Source organism: Trachurus japonicus, chromosome 11 (genome assembly GCF_045865225.1).
Source record: "Trachurus japonicus isolate A0001 chromosome 11, Traja_1.0".
Lineage (NCBI taxonomy): Eukaryota > Metazoa > Chordata > Actinopteri > Carangiformes > Carangidae > Trachurus > Trachurus japonicus.
The window spans coordinates 4,883,237-4,898,859 of NC_140917.1; the positions used below are offsets into that span (position 1 = coordinate 4,883,237).

At 40.6% G+C, this 15,623-nt stretch overlaps 1 protein-coding gene across 1 annotated transcript; it reads left to right on the plus strand.

Moving 5' to 3' along the window:
- The first annotated feature begins 110 nt into the window (after positions 1 to 110).
- On the plus strand, positions 111 to 11,878 carry LOC146977963 (disintegrin and metalloproteinase domain-containing protein 17-like). Its single transcript, XM_085790545.1, has 8 exons — positions 111 to 165; positions 5,312 to 5,415; positions 8,903 to 8,924; positions 9,031 to 9,161; positions 9,904 to 10,071; positions 10,374 to 10,427; positions 11,399 to 11,518; positions 11,681 to 11,878. Exons 1-8 carry the CDS (start codon positions 111 to 113, stop codon positions 11,876 to 11,878), a joined length of 852 nt encoding a protein of 283 aa, XP_085646671.1.
- Positions 11,879 to 15,623: the final 3,745 nt, after the last annotated feature.

Consider the following 15,623-nt stretch of genomic DNA (forward strand, 5'->3'; position numbering starts at 1 on the left):
TTGGATCAGATCTGATCAAATCATCTAACAATAACCAAAAAACTACACACGTGTGTGTGTTGTTATGTGTGTTGTGACAGGAAACTATGGCGAGTTTATTGTGCCAAATCATGGATTACCAGGAGAAGGAGAAGGAGCAACCTCCCCTCCCGTCGCCGTCTGAACGTGTGGATTTTTGAATGGGAGTGGATGGGACAGCAGATGAGAGACCGGCGGCGACGTCACGGCGAGTGCACTGAAGGAACGTGTGACGGCGGCGACGTGACGGCGGCGTATGTTAGAATTACCAACAAATTTACGCCTGCTCTGGACGTCTGAACTAAGTACGTCGTCACCACAAACGTGTGAAACGACGTGTGAAACTAACGTCGCCACCATTGACGTGTGAAACACACGTCGTCGCTACTACGCCGTCGTCAGACTGCAGTGAAGTTAGTTTTAAGTTGGATATTTGACAGACATTCGCTCCTTCTCAATAGGCTACATTAAAAATTCATAGAAAATATAAAATGTGTTCAAATAGGATACAGGTTTGTGTCATAGAGGAGGCTTAGCTCTACCCTCCTGTGTTGATTTTGAGTCAACAGGTCACATGACCTAGGAGTTATTGTGCTATAATGCTCATATTTACTGTATAAAATACATACAAAATTCATATAAAATATTATTTGTGTTTAAATGCTATTAAAACAGGTGAGTGTCATAGAGGAGACTTGGATCTTCTGTCCTGTGTTGATTTTGAGTCAACAGGTCACATGACCTATAGGAGTTATTGAGCTCTAACGCCCATATTTACTGTATAAAATATATAAAAAATTCATGTGACCTGTTGGCTCAAAATCAACACAGAATGGCAGAGGTGAGCCTCCTCTATGACACACACCTGTTTTTATTGCATTTAAACACATTTACTATTTTAAATTAATTTTTAATATATTTTATACAGTAAATATGAGCATTATAGCTCAATAACTCCCAGGTTATGTGACCTGTTGGCTCAAAATCAACACAGGATGGTAGAGCTAAGCCTCCTCTATGACACATACCTGTTTTTATTGCATTTAAACAAGTGTAATTTTTATATGGATTTTTGATTTATTTTATAGGCCTACTGTAAATATGAGCATTAGAGCTCAATAACTCCAGGTCATGTGACCTGTTGACTCAAAATCAACACAGGAGGGTAGAGCTAAGCCTCCTCTATGACACATACCTGTTTTTATTGCATTTGAACACATCTTATATTTTATATGGATTTTTAATGTATTGAGAAGCGAGTGAGTGAGCGGATATCCAACTTCAAACTAACTTCACTGCAGTCGTCGTCAGTAAGAATTATAGGACAATATTATAGGGCCTGGATTCGATTTAATCTAATTAATTAGAGGCTTTGTAATTAGGCTAATTAATGGAAATTAAGCATATTTGACCTGAGAACAGTGAGAATAGAAATGGTTTTTCGTGCCAGTAGCCTACACTATTATGATTAAAGCCTAGGCTACTGTATTTAATAGCCTACTTAAATCACAGCATAAAGTGATTTGTCCCTGTGTGATGTCGAGGGACAGGTCAGGACAGTCCGAAGACAGAAAGCTCTGAGTTTGAAGTCCTGGACAAGTCTGTGTCTTGACCACATGTCAGCTGATCAGCTGCAGCAGTGCAACTCCGCTCTTCTCAGCTCCACCGTGACCACTGACCAGCGCTTTTTTTTCTCCTTTTTTTTTTAATGATGTTCCGCAGCGACCGGCTAAAGACTGGAGGATAGGCTATTGTAACCCCCCCCCCATCTGGTCAGACAGAGCTTCTTTAGATCAAGTATCATTTGAACCACGAGCCTTCTCATCCCCCTACAGTAGCCTAGCGCACAGCGTCTCCCAGACCATCATATGTAGCCTACTGTAAATTCTCAAAAAGGAGGAAAAAAAAAAGGCGAAAAGGGAGATGCCGGTTGCACTGGGTCAGGTCTGTCTCCAGGTTTCAGCAAATAAAAGCCGGTCTCAATTAGAAGCCGGGTCTGTTACAAGTTCTAGTGAATGAACAAAACCTCTGAAAGTGCTTAATTCCTGCTACAGTTCTTAAAGACCTGATGGTCCGATCTGATCCGCTATTGCGGCCAGACTCACGTGCATTAATTCTCGTCCATTCTCGAATTAATTATGATTAGATATTATTTCCCATCTTTGCTGAGCTGATTTGTTTTAAATGAAATAGCTAAAAGCGTCCCATAGATGCTTGTCTATTAACTAGTGCTGGGCCGTTAACGGCGTTAACGTGCTGCGTTAACGTGAGACTCTTATCGCGCGATAAGAAAATTATAGCCGTTAATCTATTCTCAAAGTTGTCTGGGGGCTGGGTCAACATGCACCTTGTACAAAGCAGGTCGTGGAGCTGTGCACCGTGGACGTGCACGAAAAAAACAAGAGTCACACCGAATTTCCCTCTGCTGTATTTTTTATTTCAATTAAATGACAGGTAGACCGCTCGGTTCATTGTAAAACATTAATTTATTGACGTAACGTGGTGATTTCTGTACAGAGCCCTGAGGCTGCGCTGCTCTTCTGTCCAGTAAGTTTCACCTTTCATTCAAACTGCGGCTTCCACAGTTGTTAGGTTTCATCAATGAGACCAACATTTATATATTTAAAAAGAATTAAACCACCGGCGGAAAACCTCTAAAAACCTGCGGGTAAGTTACTCTGCTCGTTTTCTCCCCGAGGGATGCCGACGGCGACGCAGGCTGACCGCCACGTCAGCTGACCGGTGTCACCGGAGGCAGCTGCGTCTGTGACGAGCTGCTGCTGCTGCTGCTGCTCCCGGTCGGCTGCTCTCACAACGTCGGAGCAAACAGGCGTTATTTGGATAAACTAACCACAAAGTGGGGATCTACACGGTTAGATTCCATCTGAAAAAATATTAAAACGTAATAAAGTGACATATTAACAGCTCCACAGCGGGAATTAAAACAGCTGCTTTACCACTGTCGCTTGGAGCGAATCACACATGTACAGTAGCCTACATAGTAGGAGTCGTTACATCCGCGCATGTTGGAAAAAGAAGAGCGTCAGGTGCTGCACAGCGTCAGGTAGCCTATAACTTCATATGAACGCAGCTCAAAGCGACCCGGTGCCTCTCGCGGTGACCAAGCTCAGATAAATACATTGGATCAGCTGTAGCACTGCGTGTCCTCCCGCATAAAGCCGCAATATACCGCTCCTATAAAAAAAAAAAAAAAAAAGATGCACGTCTCAGACTGTCTGCTTCCCAGATGAACAGCTGACATGTGGTCAAGACGTACAGAGACCTGTCACAGTGTCACCTGTGCATTGATATAAACTTCAACCTCAGACTGTCTGCTTCCCAGATGATCACACAGGGAGATCATGAAGCTGCTTGTGTGATGAGTGTGTTACAGAGTTCTGTATCAATGTTTAGGTTTATTCGTCAGTGCTATGTTGTCATGATAATGCTGAGAAACAAGCTTGTAAATCAAACAAATCCTACAAGAAAGACCAATTTATGTTTAATGAATCAAATATTGTTTTGGTCACAGTAATTGATAATAAATAGGCTATGTTTAATTCTCTTCTCTTTTTTTTTGGAGGGGGGGGGGGGGGGGGGCGCCCAGCTGTTTATTTTTCAATAAGGGGGGCTCACTCTCTCACACTTTGAAAACTGGGTTAGAGCCTATTATGTTATATATACAAATATGAATTTATCGGTATCGGCAATGAGAACCAGGAAATTATGGGTTATTGGTAGAAATTTTTCATATCGTGCATCACTTGAATGCCTTCATCAGAATTCAAATGAGCCATTTTAATCTAGATTAATCTAGATTAACTCCAAGATTGCAGTGAGATTAATCTAGATTAAAAAAATTAATCTATGCCCAGCACTACTATTAACATAACCTACTGTGTGACTATAAACTACAGGTCCACAGGTAACTTATGCTTAGCTCATAACCTGTTATGTTCAGAGTTTAATCATAAAATCGGATATAAGGGCGCCGCTGTTTCACCATTTAACTCATTTACAGCTGCGTCACCTTTACTTTGAAAGTCCAGTGGAGCTGGATCAGAACGGAGCGTTTGTACGGAGGGAGAGATCAGCTGATCCGCTGCTGTTGACTTTCTCTCTGAGCGTCTCCGCCGAGAGTTGTCTCCACCTATGATGTTCTCCTCACCCGTTGAGCTGAGCGTCAGGAGGTCATTAGCTATAGCCTATAGCCTATTTTACTTTTATATACAGTCACCACTGATAGAAGTTGTTCGCTCGCAGCAGGACGGATAATCAGATGGATAATCGGTAAAGTTAATAATTGCACTTAATGTGGCCGTGAATAAATTAATTCCGATGTGTCGCCTGTTATATTTCAGTGTTGCCCAAACTCAAATCTTGAATAAGTTTCCGCTGTTTTCACATTTAAAAAGGTCTTTGTTTATGAGATTTGCTTGTAGCTGCAGCACCTAAAAAAAACTCACTGTAACCTATCCAGCCTCGCTTCCAATAAAACACACACTCGTGTTATAATTGCGATCAGTGAAATATTTAACAATATAAAACACAATTTAAAATGACAGTTGATGTTGCTCCTAGTTTAAATGGATAAAGCTTCATATTTAAAAGTAGCGCAAGAGCTGTCAGAAAAATTAAAAGCAGCCTCCTCTCGCAGCAACACTGTTGCTTCAGGCTGCGATCGTGCTTTTTTTTTTATATCGCTCATACTCTCTCCATTAAAACAATTGCACTCCTCTGGGCTGAAATCATAGAACTTAAACATCATAACAAGAACATTATTGATTACAAGCTCTGTCACCAAGAAATGTATTTTTTTTTATTGTTAATTCTATTGTTCTCTCTTTAGTTAACTCTTATGCTGTCATGTGTAAATCTAGCTATTGTACTGACACCTGGAATGTCTGAATTGTCTGTTGTTCAATAAAGTTGGAAGAAAAAAAAGTAGGCTACGTCGATCCCCTCATTGTCACTTTCCCCAATTTACAGTAATTGAGTGAATTCCAGTCTTTCAATATTGGATTCACTTTTTGTTTTTCTTAGGCCTAAGTTGTGTTTTATATGTACTGATGGTGCTTTGTGCAGCTTAGGCAGTAGTAGCTACTTTTTACAAACTGCAGGTGTGTGTGTGTGGTGGGGAGGAGGGATGGGAGGAGGGATGGGGGGTGGGGGCGGCGGCGTAGGTGAGGCGACGTACTTATCAACACGTAGGTGAGGCGACGTAGTTCAGACGTCAATTCCACACGACAGTCTCCTTTGGCTGGGTAACCGTGGCACTATCCACCCCTCATAGGAAACAGCAGCGAGTGTCCTCCTCCTGAAAACGCTCCCGATAAGACGGCGTGTCTGGACAGCGGCGAGTGTCTGGACGGGGAGTGCGTTCCTTTCTGTCAGGCCGTCCTGTATGAGGGGTGGATAGTGCCACGGTTACCCAGCCAAAGGAGACTGTCGTGTGGAATTGACGTCTGAACTACGTCGCCTCACCTACGTGTTGATAAGTACGTCGCCTCACCTACGCCGCCGCCCCCACCCCCCCATCCCTCCTCCCATCCCTCCTCCCCACCACACACACACACCTGCAGTTTGTAAAAAGTAGCTACTACTGCCTAAGCTGCACAAAGCACCATCAGTACATATAAAACACAGCTTAGGCCTAAGAAAAACAAAAAGTGAATCCAATATTGAAAGACTGGAATTCACTCAATTACTGTAAATTGGGGAAAGTGACAATGAGGGGATCGACGTAGCCTACTTTTTTTTCTTCCAACTTTATTGAACAACAGACAATTCAGACATTCCAGGTGTCAGTACAATAGCTAGATTTACACATGACAGCATAAGAGTTAAAGAGAGAACAATAGAATTAACAATAAAAAAAAAATACATTTCTTGGTGACAGAGCTTGTAATCAATAATGTTCTTGTTATGATGTTTAAGTTCTATGATTTCAGCCCAGAGGAGTGCAATTGTTTTAATGGAGAGAGTATGAGCGATATAAAAAAAAAGCACGATCGCAGCCTGAAGCAACAGTGTTGCTGCGAGAGGAGGCTGCTTTTAATTTTTCTGACAGCTCTTGCGCTACTTTTAAATATGAAGCTTTATCCATTTAAACTAGGAGCAACATCAACTGTCATTTTAAATTGTGTTTTATATTGTTAAATATTTCACTGATCGCAATTATAACACGAGTGTGTGTTTTATTGGAAGCGAGGCTGGATAGGTTATAGTGAGTGTTTTTAGGTGCTGCTGCAGCTAGGTACAAGCAAATCTCATAAACAAAGACCTTTTTAAATGTGAAAACAGTGGAAACTTATTCAAGATTTGAGTTTGGGCAACACTGAAATATAACAGGCGACACATCGGAATTAATTTATTCACGGCCACATTAAGTGAAATTATTAACTTTACCGATTATCCATCTGATTATCCGTCCTGCTGCGAGCGAACAACTTCTATCAGTGGTGACTGTATATAAAAGTAAAATATAGGCTATAGCTAATGACCTCCTGACGCTCAGCTCAACGGGTGAGGAGAACATCATAGGTGGAGACAACTCTCGGCGGAGACGCTCAGAGAGAAAGTCAACAGCAGCGGATCAGCTGATCTCTCCCTCCGTACAAACGCTCCGTTCTGATCCAGCTCCACTGGACTTTCAAAGTAAAGGTGACGCAGCTGTAAATGAGTTAAATGGTGAAACAGCGGCGCCCTTATATCCGATTTTATGATTAAACTCTGAACATAACAGGTTATGAGCTAAGCATAAGTTACCTGTGGACCTGTAGTTTATAGTCACACAGTAGGTTATGTTAATAGACAAGCATCTATGGGACGCTTTTAGCTATTTCATTTAAAACAAATCAGCTCAGCAAAGATGGGAAATAATATCTAATCATAATTAATTCGAGAATGGACGAGAATTAATGCACGTGAGTCTGGCCGCAATAGCGGATCAGATCGGACCATCAGGTCTTTAAGAACTGTAGCAGGAATTAAGCACTTTCAGAGGTTTTGTTCATTCACTAGAACTTGTAACAGACCCGGCTTCTAATTGAGACCGGCTTTTATTTGCTGAAACCTGGAGACAGACCTGACCCAGTGCAACCGGCATCTCCCTTTTCGCCTTTTTTCCCCCCTCCTTTTTGAGAATTTACAGTAGGCTACATATGATGGTCTGGGAGACGCTGTGCGCTAGGCTACTGTAGGGGGATGAGAAGGCTCGTGGTTCAAATGATACTTGATCTAAAGAAGCTCTGTCTGACCAGATGGGGGGGGGGTTACAATAGCCTATCCTCCAGTCTTTAGGAGCATCATTAAAAAAAAAAGAAAAAAAAAAGCGATGGTCACGGTGGAGCTGAGAAGAGCGGAGTTGCACTGCTGCAGCTGATCAGCTGACATGTGGTCAAGACACAGACTTGTCCAGGACTTCAAACTCAGAGATTTCTGTCTTCAGACTGTCCTGACCTGTCCCTCGACATCACACAGGGACAAATCACTTTATGCTGTGATTTAAGTAGGCTATTAAATACAGTAGCCTAGGCTAATCTTAATTTCGATTAATTAGCCTAATTACAAAGCCTCTAATTAATTAGATTAAATCGAGTCCAGGCCCTATAATATTGTCCTACTGACGACGACTGCAGTGAAGTTAGTTTGAAGTTTGATATTTGACAGACATTCGCTCACTCACTCGCTTCTCAATACATTAAAAATCCATATAAAATATAAGATGTGTTCAAATGCAATAAAACAGGTGTGTGTCATAGAGGAGGCTTAGCTCTACCATCCTGTGTTGATTTTGAGTCAACAGGTCACATGACCTGGAGTTATTGAGCTCTAATGCTCATATTTACAGTATAAAATAAATCAAAAATCCATATAAAATATTACATTTGTTTAAATGCAATAAAAACAAGTGGGTGTCATAGAGGAGGCTTAGCTCTACCATCCTGTGTTGATTTTGAGCCAACAGGTCACATGACCTGGGAGTTATTGAGCTATAATGCTCATATTTACAGTATAAAATAAATCAAAAATCCATATAAAATATTACATTTGTTTAAATGCAATAAAAACAAGTGGGTGTCATAGAGGAGGCTTAGCTCTACCATCCTGTGTTGATTTTGAGCCAACAGGTCACATGACCTGGGAGTTATTGAGCTATAATGCTCATATTTACTGTATAAAATATATTAAAAATTCATTTAAAATAGTAAATGTGTTTAAATGCAATAAAAACAGGTGTGTGTCATAGAGGAGGCTCACCTCTGCCATTCTGTGTTGATTTTGAGTCAACAGGTCACATGAATTTTTTATATATTTTATACAGTAAATATGGGCGTTAGAGCTCAATAACTCCTACTGTAGGTCATGTGACCTGTTGACTCAAAATCAACACAGGAGGGTAGAGCTAAGCCTCCTCTATGACACACACCTGTTTTTATTGTATTTGAACACATCTTATATTTTATATGGATTTTTAATGTGTTGAGAAGGAGTGAATGTCTGTCAAATATCCAACTTAAAACTAACTTCACTGCAGTCTGACGACGGCGTAGTAGCAACGACGTGTGTTTCACACGTCAATGGTGGCGACGTTAGTTTCACACGTCGTTTCACACGTTTGTGGTGACGACGTACTTAGTTCAGACGTCCAGAGCAGGCGTAAATTTGTTGGTAATTCTAACATACGCCGCCGTCACGTCGCCGCCGTCACACGTTCCTTCAGTGCACTCGCCGTGACGTCGCCGCCGGTCTCTCATCTGCTGTCCCATCCACTCCCATTCAAAAATCCACACGTTCAGACGGCGACGGGAGGGGAGGTTGCTCCTTCTCCTTCTCCTGGTAATCCATGATTTGGCACAATAAACTCGCCATAGTCCTGAAGCTGCAGCCCTGCGCCTGCAACGGTAACGACCACACCGGCGTGAGACCAAGGTGGTGGTGGTGGTGGTGGTGATGATGATGATGATGCATCCGTCTCAGTCTTGTATCTGTTCCCTCTCGTCTCTATAGAAACCAACGCGTCGTGCAGAGTCTGCTGCCGGAGCACCAGCGGCATCTGCGCCCCCTACCAGGACAAGACGGGCAACTTCCTGTTCCTGCGTAAAGGGAAACCCTGCACCGTGGGCTTCTGTGACGGAGCGGTGAGTGGAAACACACACACACACACACACACACACACACACACACACACACGGCAGCTTTAAAACACATTGAAGACAAACTTCTAGCTCAACTACTATGAGTGTGAAAACTATTTATTTGGAACTGAGTTTAGGTGTAATCACAAAGAAATGGCTTAAACCATCTGTTGATGAATGGTATGACATCACACTCATTCCAAATTTGAAGACATCTGAAAGCATTGGAAAGGTATATTTCCCTGAAAAGCCCCTCTTTTGTTTAAGTTTTTGGTTAATTATTTATTTCCTTGTGTTATTATAATAGAAAACACCCCATGTTCACGTGTTATTATATAAAATGCTTTGTAAAAGGGGGAAACCCCCCCCCCCCAAAAAAAAACACATTAAAGACAAGCGGGATGTGAGTGTGTGTAGGTGGGTTTACATGGAGACTTTTTCCTCTTTCTGATTGAATCCTTTCTGAATGAGTCTTTCAGGTCAACTGTTTACATGATTTGATTTTATTGTTTTATACTTTTGATCGATTTAAGAAAAGGTTTATTCTGCCTCTGTGAAACCGAATGAAACTTGATTTGGTTTGGGCTTGTTTGTTGTGATTGAGCTGTTTATATGGAGCATTTTCATTCAGTTTGGACTCTAAACCGAATCTAATCTGAATATTTGGCTCCATGTAAACAAAGCTTGTGTGTGTATGTGTGTGTGTGTGTGTGTGTGTGTGTGTGTGTGTGTGTGTCTCCTGCAGGGGAAGTGCATGAAGCAGGTGCAGGACGTGGTGGAGCGTCTGTGGGACTTCATCGACAAACTGGACATCAACACGTTTGGGAAGTTTCTGGCCGACAACATCGTGGGGTCGGTGGTGGCGTTCTCTCTGCTCTTCTGGGTTCCTATCAGCATCCTGGTCCACTGTGTGGTGAGTCGCTCCGTTCTGTCTCTGTCAGGAACTAAACTAAACTACACTCAGTCACACTGTCTGACTGACGCGTTACAGAGATGTATTACGACTAATACTAAGGGATTAAGGTGCTACAGCCAGAATCTGAAGATGATAAAGTCTTTCCTGTCTTTAGTCTGTATAGATCAGGTGGACAGTCATTTAAATTTATATTTTATAAGATGTGCAGAGATTAGTTTAGTTTACTCTTGTCTTTTGTCTTTTCTTCTGTGAACAACCTCCTTCAGGATTAATAAAGTTTCTTTATCTTCTTCTCTCAGGACAAGAAGCTGGATAAACAATACGAGCAAACCACAAAGTCTCTGTTCTCCCCAGTGTGAGTATCTGATTGTGTGTATTTTAGGGATGTCACAATTACTTGTTTTTCACAATTAATGTAATGAAATTGCAGCAAAAGGAGGAAATATGTCTGATACGAATCATTACCTGGGAGAATGGAGGCTCTCTGCCTTCCACCTAGCGTCTCTTGGCTGAAAACCAACCTTGTAAGATCAGAGCCTCCGACCCGGTGTCCCAGCTCTCGTCTCTGCGGCACCGCCACACAAACGTAACCCGTAATCTCTTGTTTATGACAGATAAGACTACACAGATATAAACATGGTAACATGGTAGATGATAAATAACGTTATCCACCGCTCCATGGATTGATTTCTCACCGGCTTAATTGTTGAAAACAAACGCACATGGAGGAGAGGAGGGTTAGAGACACAGAGGAGGAGAGAGTTCATCTTTAACCATCAAACTAGGGATGTCACGATTACTTATTGTCACAATTCCTCATGGTATTAAACGCCACAAGTAATCTATCGTAAAGATTTCTAAATACTGTCACTCTCCAAAAAAGATTATATCGGAACCGTATCGGCAGATGTAGCGCCAAAGTAAAGCTAAATGCACAGATACTGGTCCATTTACCTCACGTAACATTAAATTGGTAGGAATTTAAATGTCAGTGTGCCATTTGTAATAATAAAATGTAAAAAATTATTAAAATAAACTCAAATATTTGGTATAGATGACAATTAATGACTTCAATATTTCAAATACTTCCTCTGGGGGAGTAATAATTGGTCCTATATTAATGATACTTAAAATATTTTGTGTATATTATCAATAATGTAGTTATATTTTGACTATATTTGATTTTACACATTCATATATAGTGTTGTGAAATTAATTAATGCATAATAATCGTGGTAATCGTACTACCGTGATTATTTATCCAAGAAAATTTATAATCGTGACATCCCTACATCAACTCAACTGACTCTGTTCATTTTCCCAGAATGCCGAGCTCCTGAGCAGCCTGGAGTCTGCGTCCGTCCGGATCTTAAAGCCTCCGACCTTCCCGACCACCAACCTGCGCTTCCAGCCGTCCGGTCCGCAGCAGACCAGCACGCCGCCGGTCTCCGGCTTCGGCTTCGGCCCCGGTCCAGACTCCTGCTGTCATCCTCCTCTTCCTCCTCACCATCCTCCTCCTCCTCCTGCGGTGGCGGCCCCTCCCCCTCCCCCTCCCCCTCCCCCTCCTCTTCCTCCTCTGGACTCCCCCCGCATGGCCACCATCCAGGAGGACCCGAGCTTCGACTCCCACCTGGACGAGGAGGCGCTGCAGGAGGCGTTCGGCCGCCCGGCGCAGCGCTCGGAGCAGCGGCGGCGCTCCTTCGAGGACCTGACGGAGACGAGCGCGGTGAGTCGCAGCGAGAAGGCGCTGATGTTCCGGCTGCAGAGGCAACACCAGATCGACACCAAGGAGACGCAGTGCTGAGGGACGGGACGGGACGGACGGTGCCCGGTTTGTCCCGCTCACGTCCTCCTGTGCTGGTTTCACAAACTTTTACGACTTTTTTTATTTTTTATTTTCTTAAAGCGGCTCCGTCCTGAAGCCGCCGCACTGACGCTTTGTTGCTGCAGCAGATCTCAGTCTGATCACATCGAGACACATTCAATCAGAAAAACGTTTTTAATGAATTTAATTACAATCAGAGTTCAATCGATTATCGACCGATATTTCCCTTTTTTTTTTTGATAATCGATATCGGCCGTTTTTTTTCACCGATAACCAATAAAATAAATGTATTTTTAAACGCATAAACGCACTCCTTTGGCTCTAACGAAGCCGTCTCTCTTGGCTGTTTAACAATGTCCCAAAGGTTTTCACAGTGAACAAAACAGAAACAAACTGTTGACTGTATTCAGTCTGATCCCTGGTGTGTTATTTTTAAATTTTCATTTTTACTGCAAATGAATATCGGTTAAATATCGGTTTCCTTGATTACTAATGATCGGTATCAGTATCGACCCTGATAAAACCATATCAGTTGATCCCTAATTATAATAAGAAAAAGAAAAAGAAACAAAACGTCTCCTTCCAGTCGTCCTCCTGTGTGGTCAGACCGTGGTTTCAAATCGCTGCTCAGTCCGTCCTCTCCGCGTCTCTTTAACGTCCTTTAGTGACTCGAACTAACATATTGTCCTGTTGAAGCTGTGGCAGCGAGGGGCCGCTGCTGGGTATCGAACCTTCTCCAGGTATCAAACCGTCGTTGGTGCTGATTGAACGGTGCTCAGATCAGATGTTGCTTCCACAATCAAACTGTGTTTAACTGTGGTGATCGATCATCTGGTCAATACTTTTATTCGTCCAATAAAATGTCGCTAAAGCTCCGATTGGTCCCCGCCAGCCACCGTACAAACTCAGACCAACTCGTCTTCTGATGACACACTACACGATACGACCAGCAACTGTACGCTCCTACGTCCGTTTTTAGTTCTTGAACGTCCCACCAAAGATTTTTTTTTGCTCCTGAATGTTACACGTTTATTTCTGTTACATAAAGTCGTCGTTCACTTTTATAGCTGAAGCCCGGCTCTCGTTTTAGTTCCCTAAAGGCCAAATGTAACGCTTGTTGTAGCTCAGTCATCAGTCAAACTGTTGCTGAGTTGAACTTAAAGTTTTAAAAAGGTTCAACTTCAATATGACAATCATTTATGTGCACAGAGTTTCTGTCTAATGAGAGAAAAAACATTTATTTCTAACTGACGCTATTGAGACAAAGTGTTTGTCACCAGCATTTTATAGAAACAGCATCAACACAACATGTTGTAATAATGGATAATGTTGTTAAAAGCTTTAGAAATATTATATATTTTATCACAACAGCACAAAAAAATGCCAAAGATTTGACGTTGTCAACTTCTAATTTGTGGTTATTTGATGTTTTTTTTTTGTCTTTACATCAGAATCAATTGTTTTTTTTTTACTGTGTGATAGACTAATTGATTAATTAATAGTCAAAATGATTATTAGTTGCAGCTTCAAAAGGTCAAAGTGCACTGAGAGTCAATGACACGTGCAGCTGCCAAATAAAAAAAACAGTAAAAGTCAAAAACACAGAGGTCAAAGTTTTATTTTTAAGGCTCAAAATGTTTTTATATTCTATAAATGATATTAATAAAGTACAAATAGGGTTAAAATAGGTTTGGAGAGTTTAAAGGGTTAAAAAGTGTTTCTGTTTTAAGACTCAGTGGGAATCGAACCCTTGAACGTGACAGTGTTAAGTGCCTTCAACTCGACCCACTGAGCTACATGAGACCGTATTTTATATCACATAAATGTTCATCATCTCCTTAAAACCACTAAAACCTGTCAATCAATTGTATTTACTGTGTATCACATCTGCAACAATAAGCTGATTAATTGATTGAATGTTGATCAGCAATGAAACAAATAATTAAAGTCGTTTTTCAGTCAATAATTGCTTTAAAAAAAATTGTGATTGATAAATGGATAGCTCAACTGTTTTGTTTTTTTTTTATAATAAATTGAATATTTGATTGAAGGGACTTTTGATACATTTTAAGTTACATTGGGCATTTTTTTTTTTTACTATTTTGTAAATTTTTATAGACAAAATGTTAAATCACTTAATAAAAATAAAGGAAAAACTTAAAACTTCAGTTTAAAATTGTCCTAACCTAAACAGTTTTAAAACACCTCCCTGTTATTTTATTTTATCCTGGTTTGAGGTCAGTTATCTGAACATTTCACCTGTTTGTTTCTTACTGTACGAGGGCAGGTTATTATTATTACTGTGTGTATATATATCTTTGTATAAAATATCGTTGTGTTGTTGCTTTTATTTTTGTGACTGTGTCTGTTTTTTTTTTTGGGGGGGGGCGGGGGGGGTAAAGACACAGATGTTAAACTTCAGAGTGTTTTCAGCTGTTTGGTTTGTGTCACTCGAGCTGTTTGGTACCAGAGTTTATTCTCATCACATGTTTTTACTGTGTCAGATTTATTTTGTGGTAAGTTTTGTGTTTTTTTGTCGATTGATTGAAGCCATATTATCGTTTTAAATGTTTATTTTTGACATGTCAGAGCTCAAAGTGCCTTCTCTTCTCTTCTGTGGTATTCAAATGCACTTGTCAGTATTTTTAATATTGTGTCTATCTGTGTGTGTGTGTGTGTGTGTTGAGTCCTGTACACTGTGATGTGTGTGTCTGTGTGTTATGTACATGCTGACGATCGTCTGTATTGATCCAATTAAAGGTCGGTTGAGAGTCATGTTGTTAACGTCACTGTGTCGTCGTCGGACTGAGGCGTCCGCTCAGTCTGCCCTTTCACAATAAAACGTTCTACTGTCTGATTTAAAGTGCTGATCGATAAAGAGTTTTTATTGATATTCTGATATTTTATCAACTCACGTTTCTTCCTGAGCTTTCAGCAAGATCTCATGGTTCTCATTAATGGATCATTTGTCAAAAACATTTTTAAACATTCTGCTTTAATGTAATTTATTGACTATTTTAATCTCTGGTGATTTTATTTTTATATTTTAATCTAAAAATATCAATATTCAGACCAAGATGAGATCGACTTGCATCATAAAAACATAAAACCTGTAGCCAAAAAAAATATTAAAGTTAGTGTAAAAAAGAAAATACTCTAAATTATTTATCAATAATTAAAATATTTTGCAGATAAATTCTTGTAGAAAATCTAAATTAATGAAAAAAATAAAATAAAATTCTGTTTTCCAGTTTCTAAAATGCAACAATTTTCTGCTTTTATTTAACAATACGAACATTTTTGATGATTTTAACCTTAATTTTGTTTCATAGAAAACAAGATGATTGATAAATTATCTGCAGTATTGATGATGTCATTGTTGTTTCACTCACATTAAATCTAACTCACTTTTTATCTTCGAGGACAGAAACTCAGTGACCCTCTCTCTCTCTCTCTCTGGACAAATGTTTATTTTCCTTGTGAAGAACTCAAACTTTTGTTTTATAGACAAATCAAGTACAAAAACAATCAATCAATAAAGGTATTGGTGGTCCGTCTCCTGAAGCCGATTCCTTTGGAACCAAGTTTCCAACGAAGAAGCTGGAAAAACTCAAAAGTCCTCGAGTCAAAGAAATGAACGAACATCTGCATCGGTCCGTTATCGACCGATTATTGGTGATCGATCGATACTACGAGGACTGAAGAGAGTGACAGAGAAACGCCA

Bases quoted from the DNA above. Each gene is read 5' to 3' on its own strand.
- LOC146977963 (XM_085790545.1), top strand. From the start codon at position 111: ATGGATTACCAGGAGAAGGAGAAGGAGCAACCTCCCCTCCCGTCGCCG. The intron at 166-5,311 runs GTGTGGATTTTT...CACCCCTCATAG, and splicing joins CCTCCCGTCGCCGTCTGAAC to GAAACAGCAGCGAGTGTCCT. The intron at 8,925-9,030 runs GTAACGACCACA...TCGTCTCTATAG, and splicing joins GCAGCCCTGCGCCTGCAACG to AAACCAACGCGTCGTGCAGA.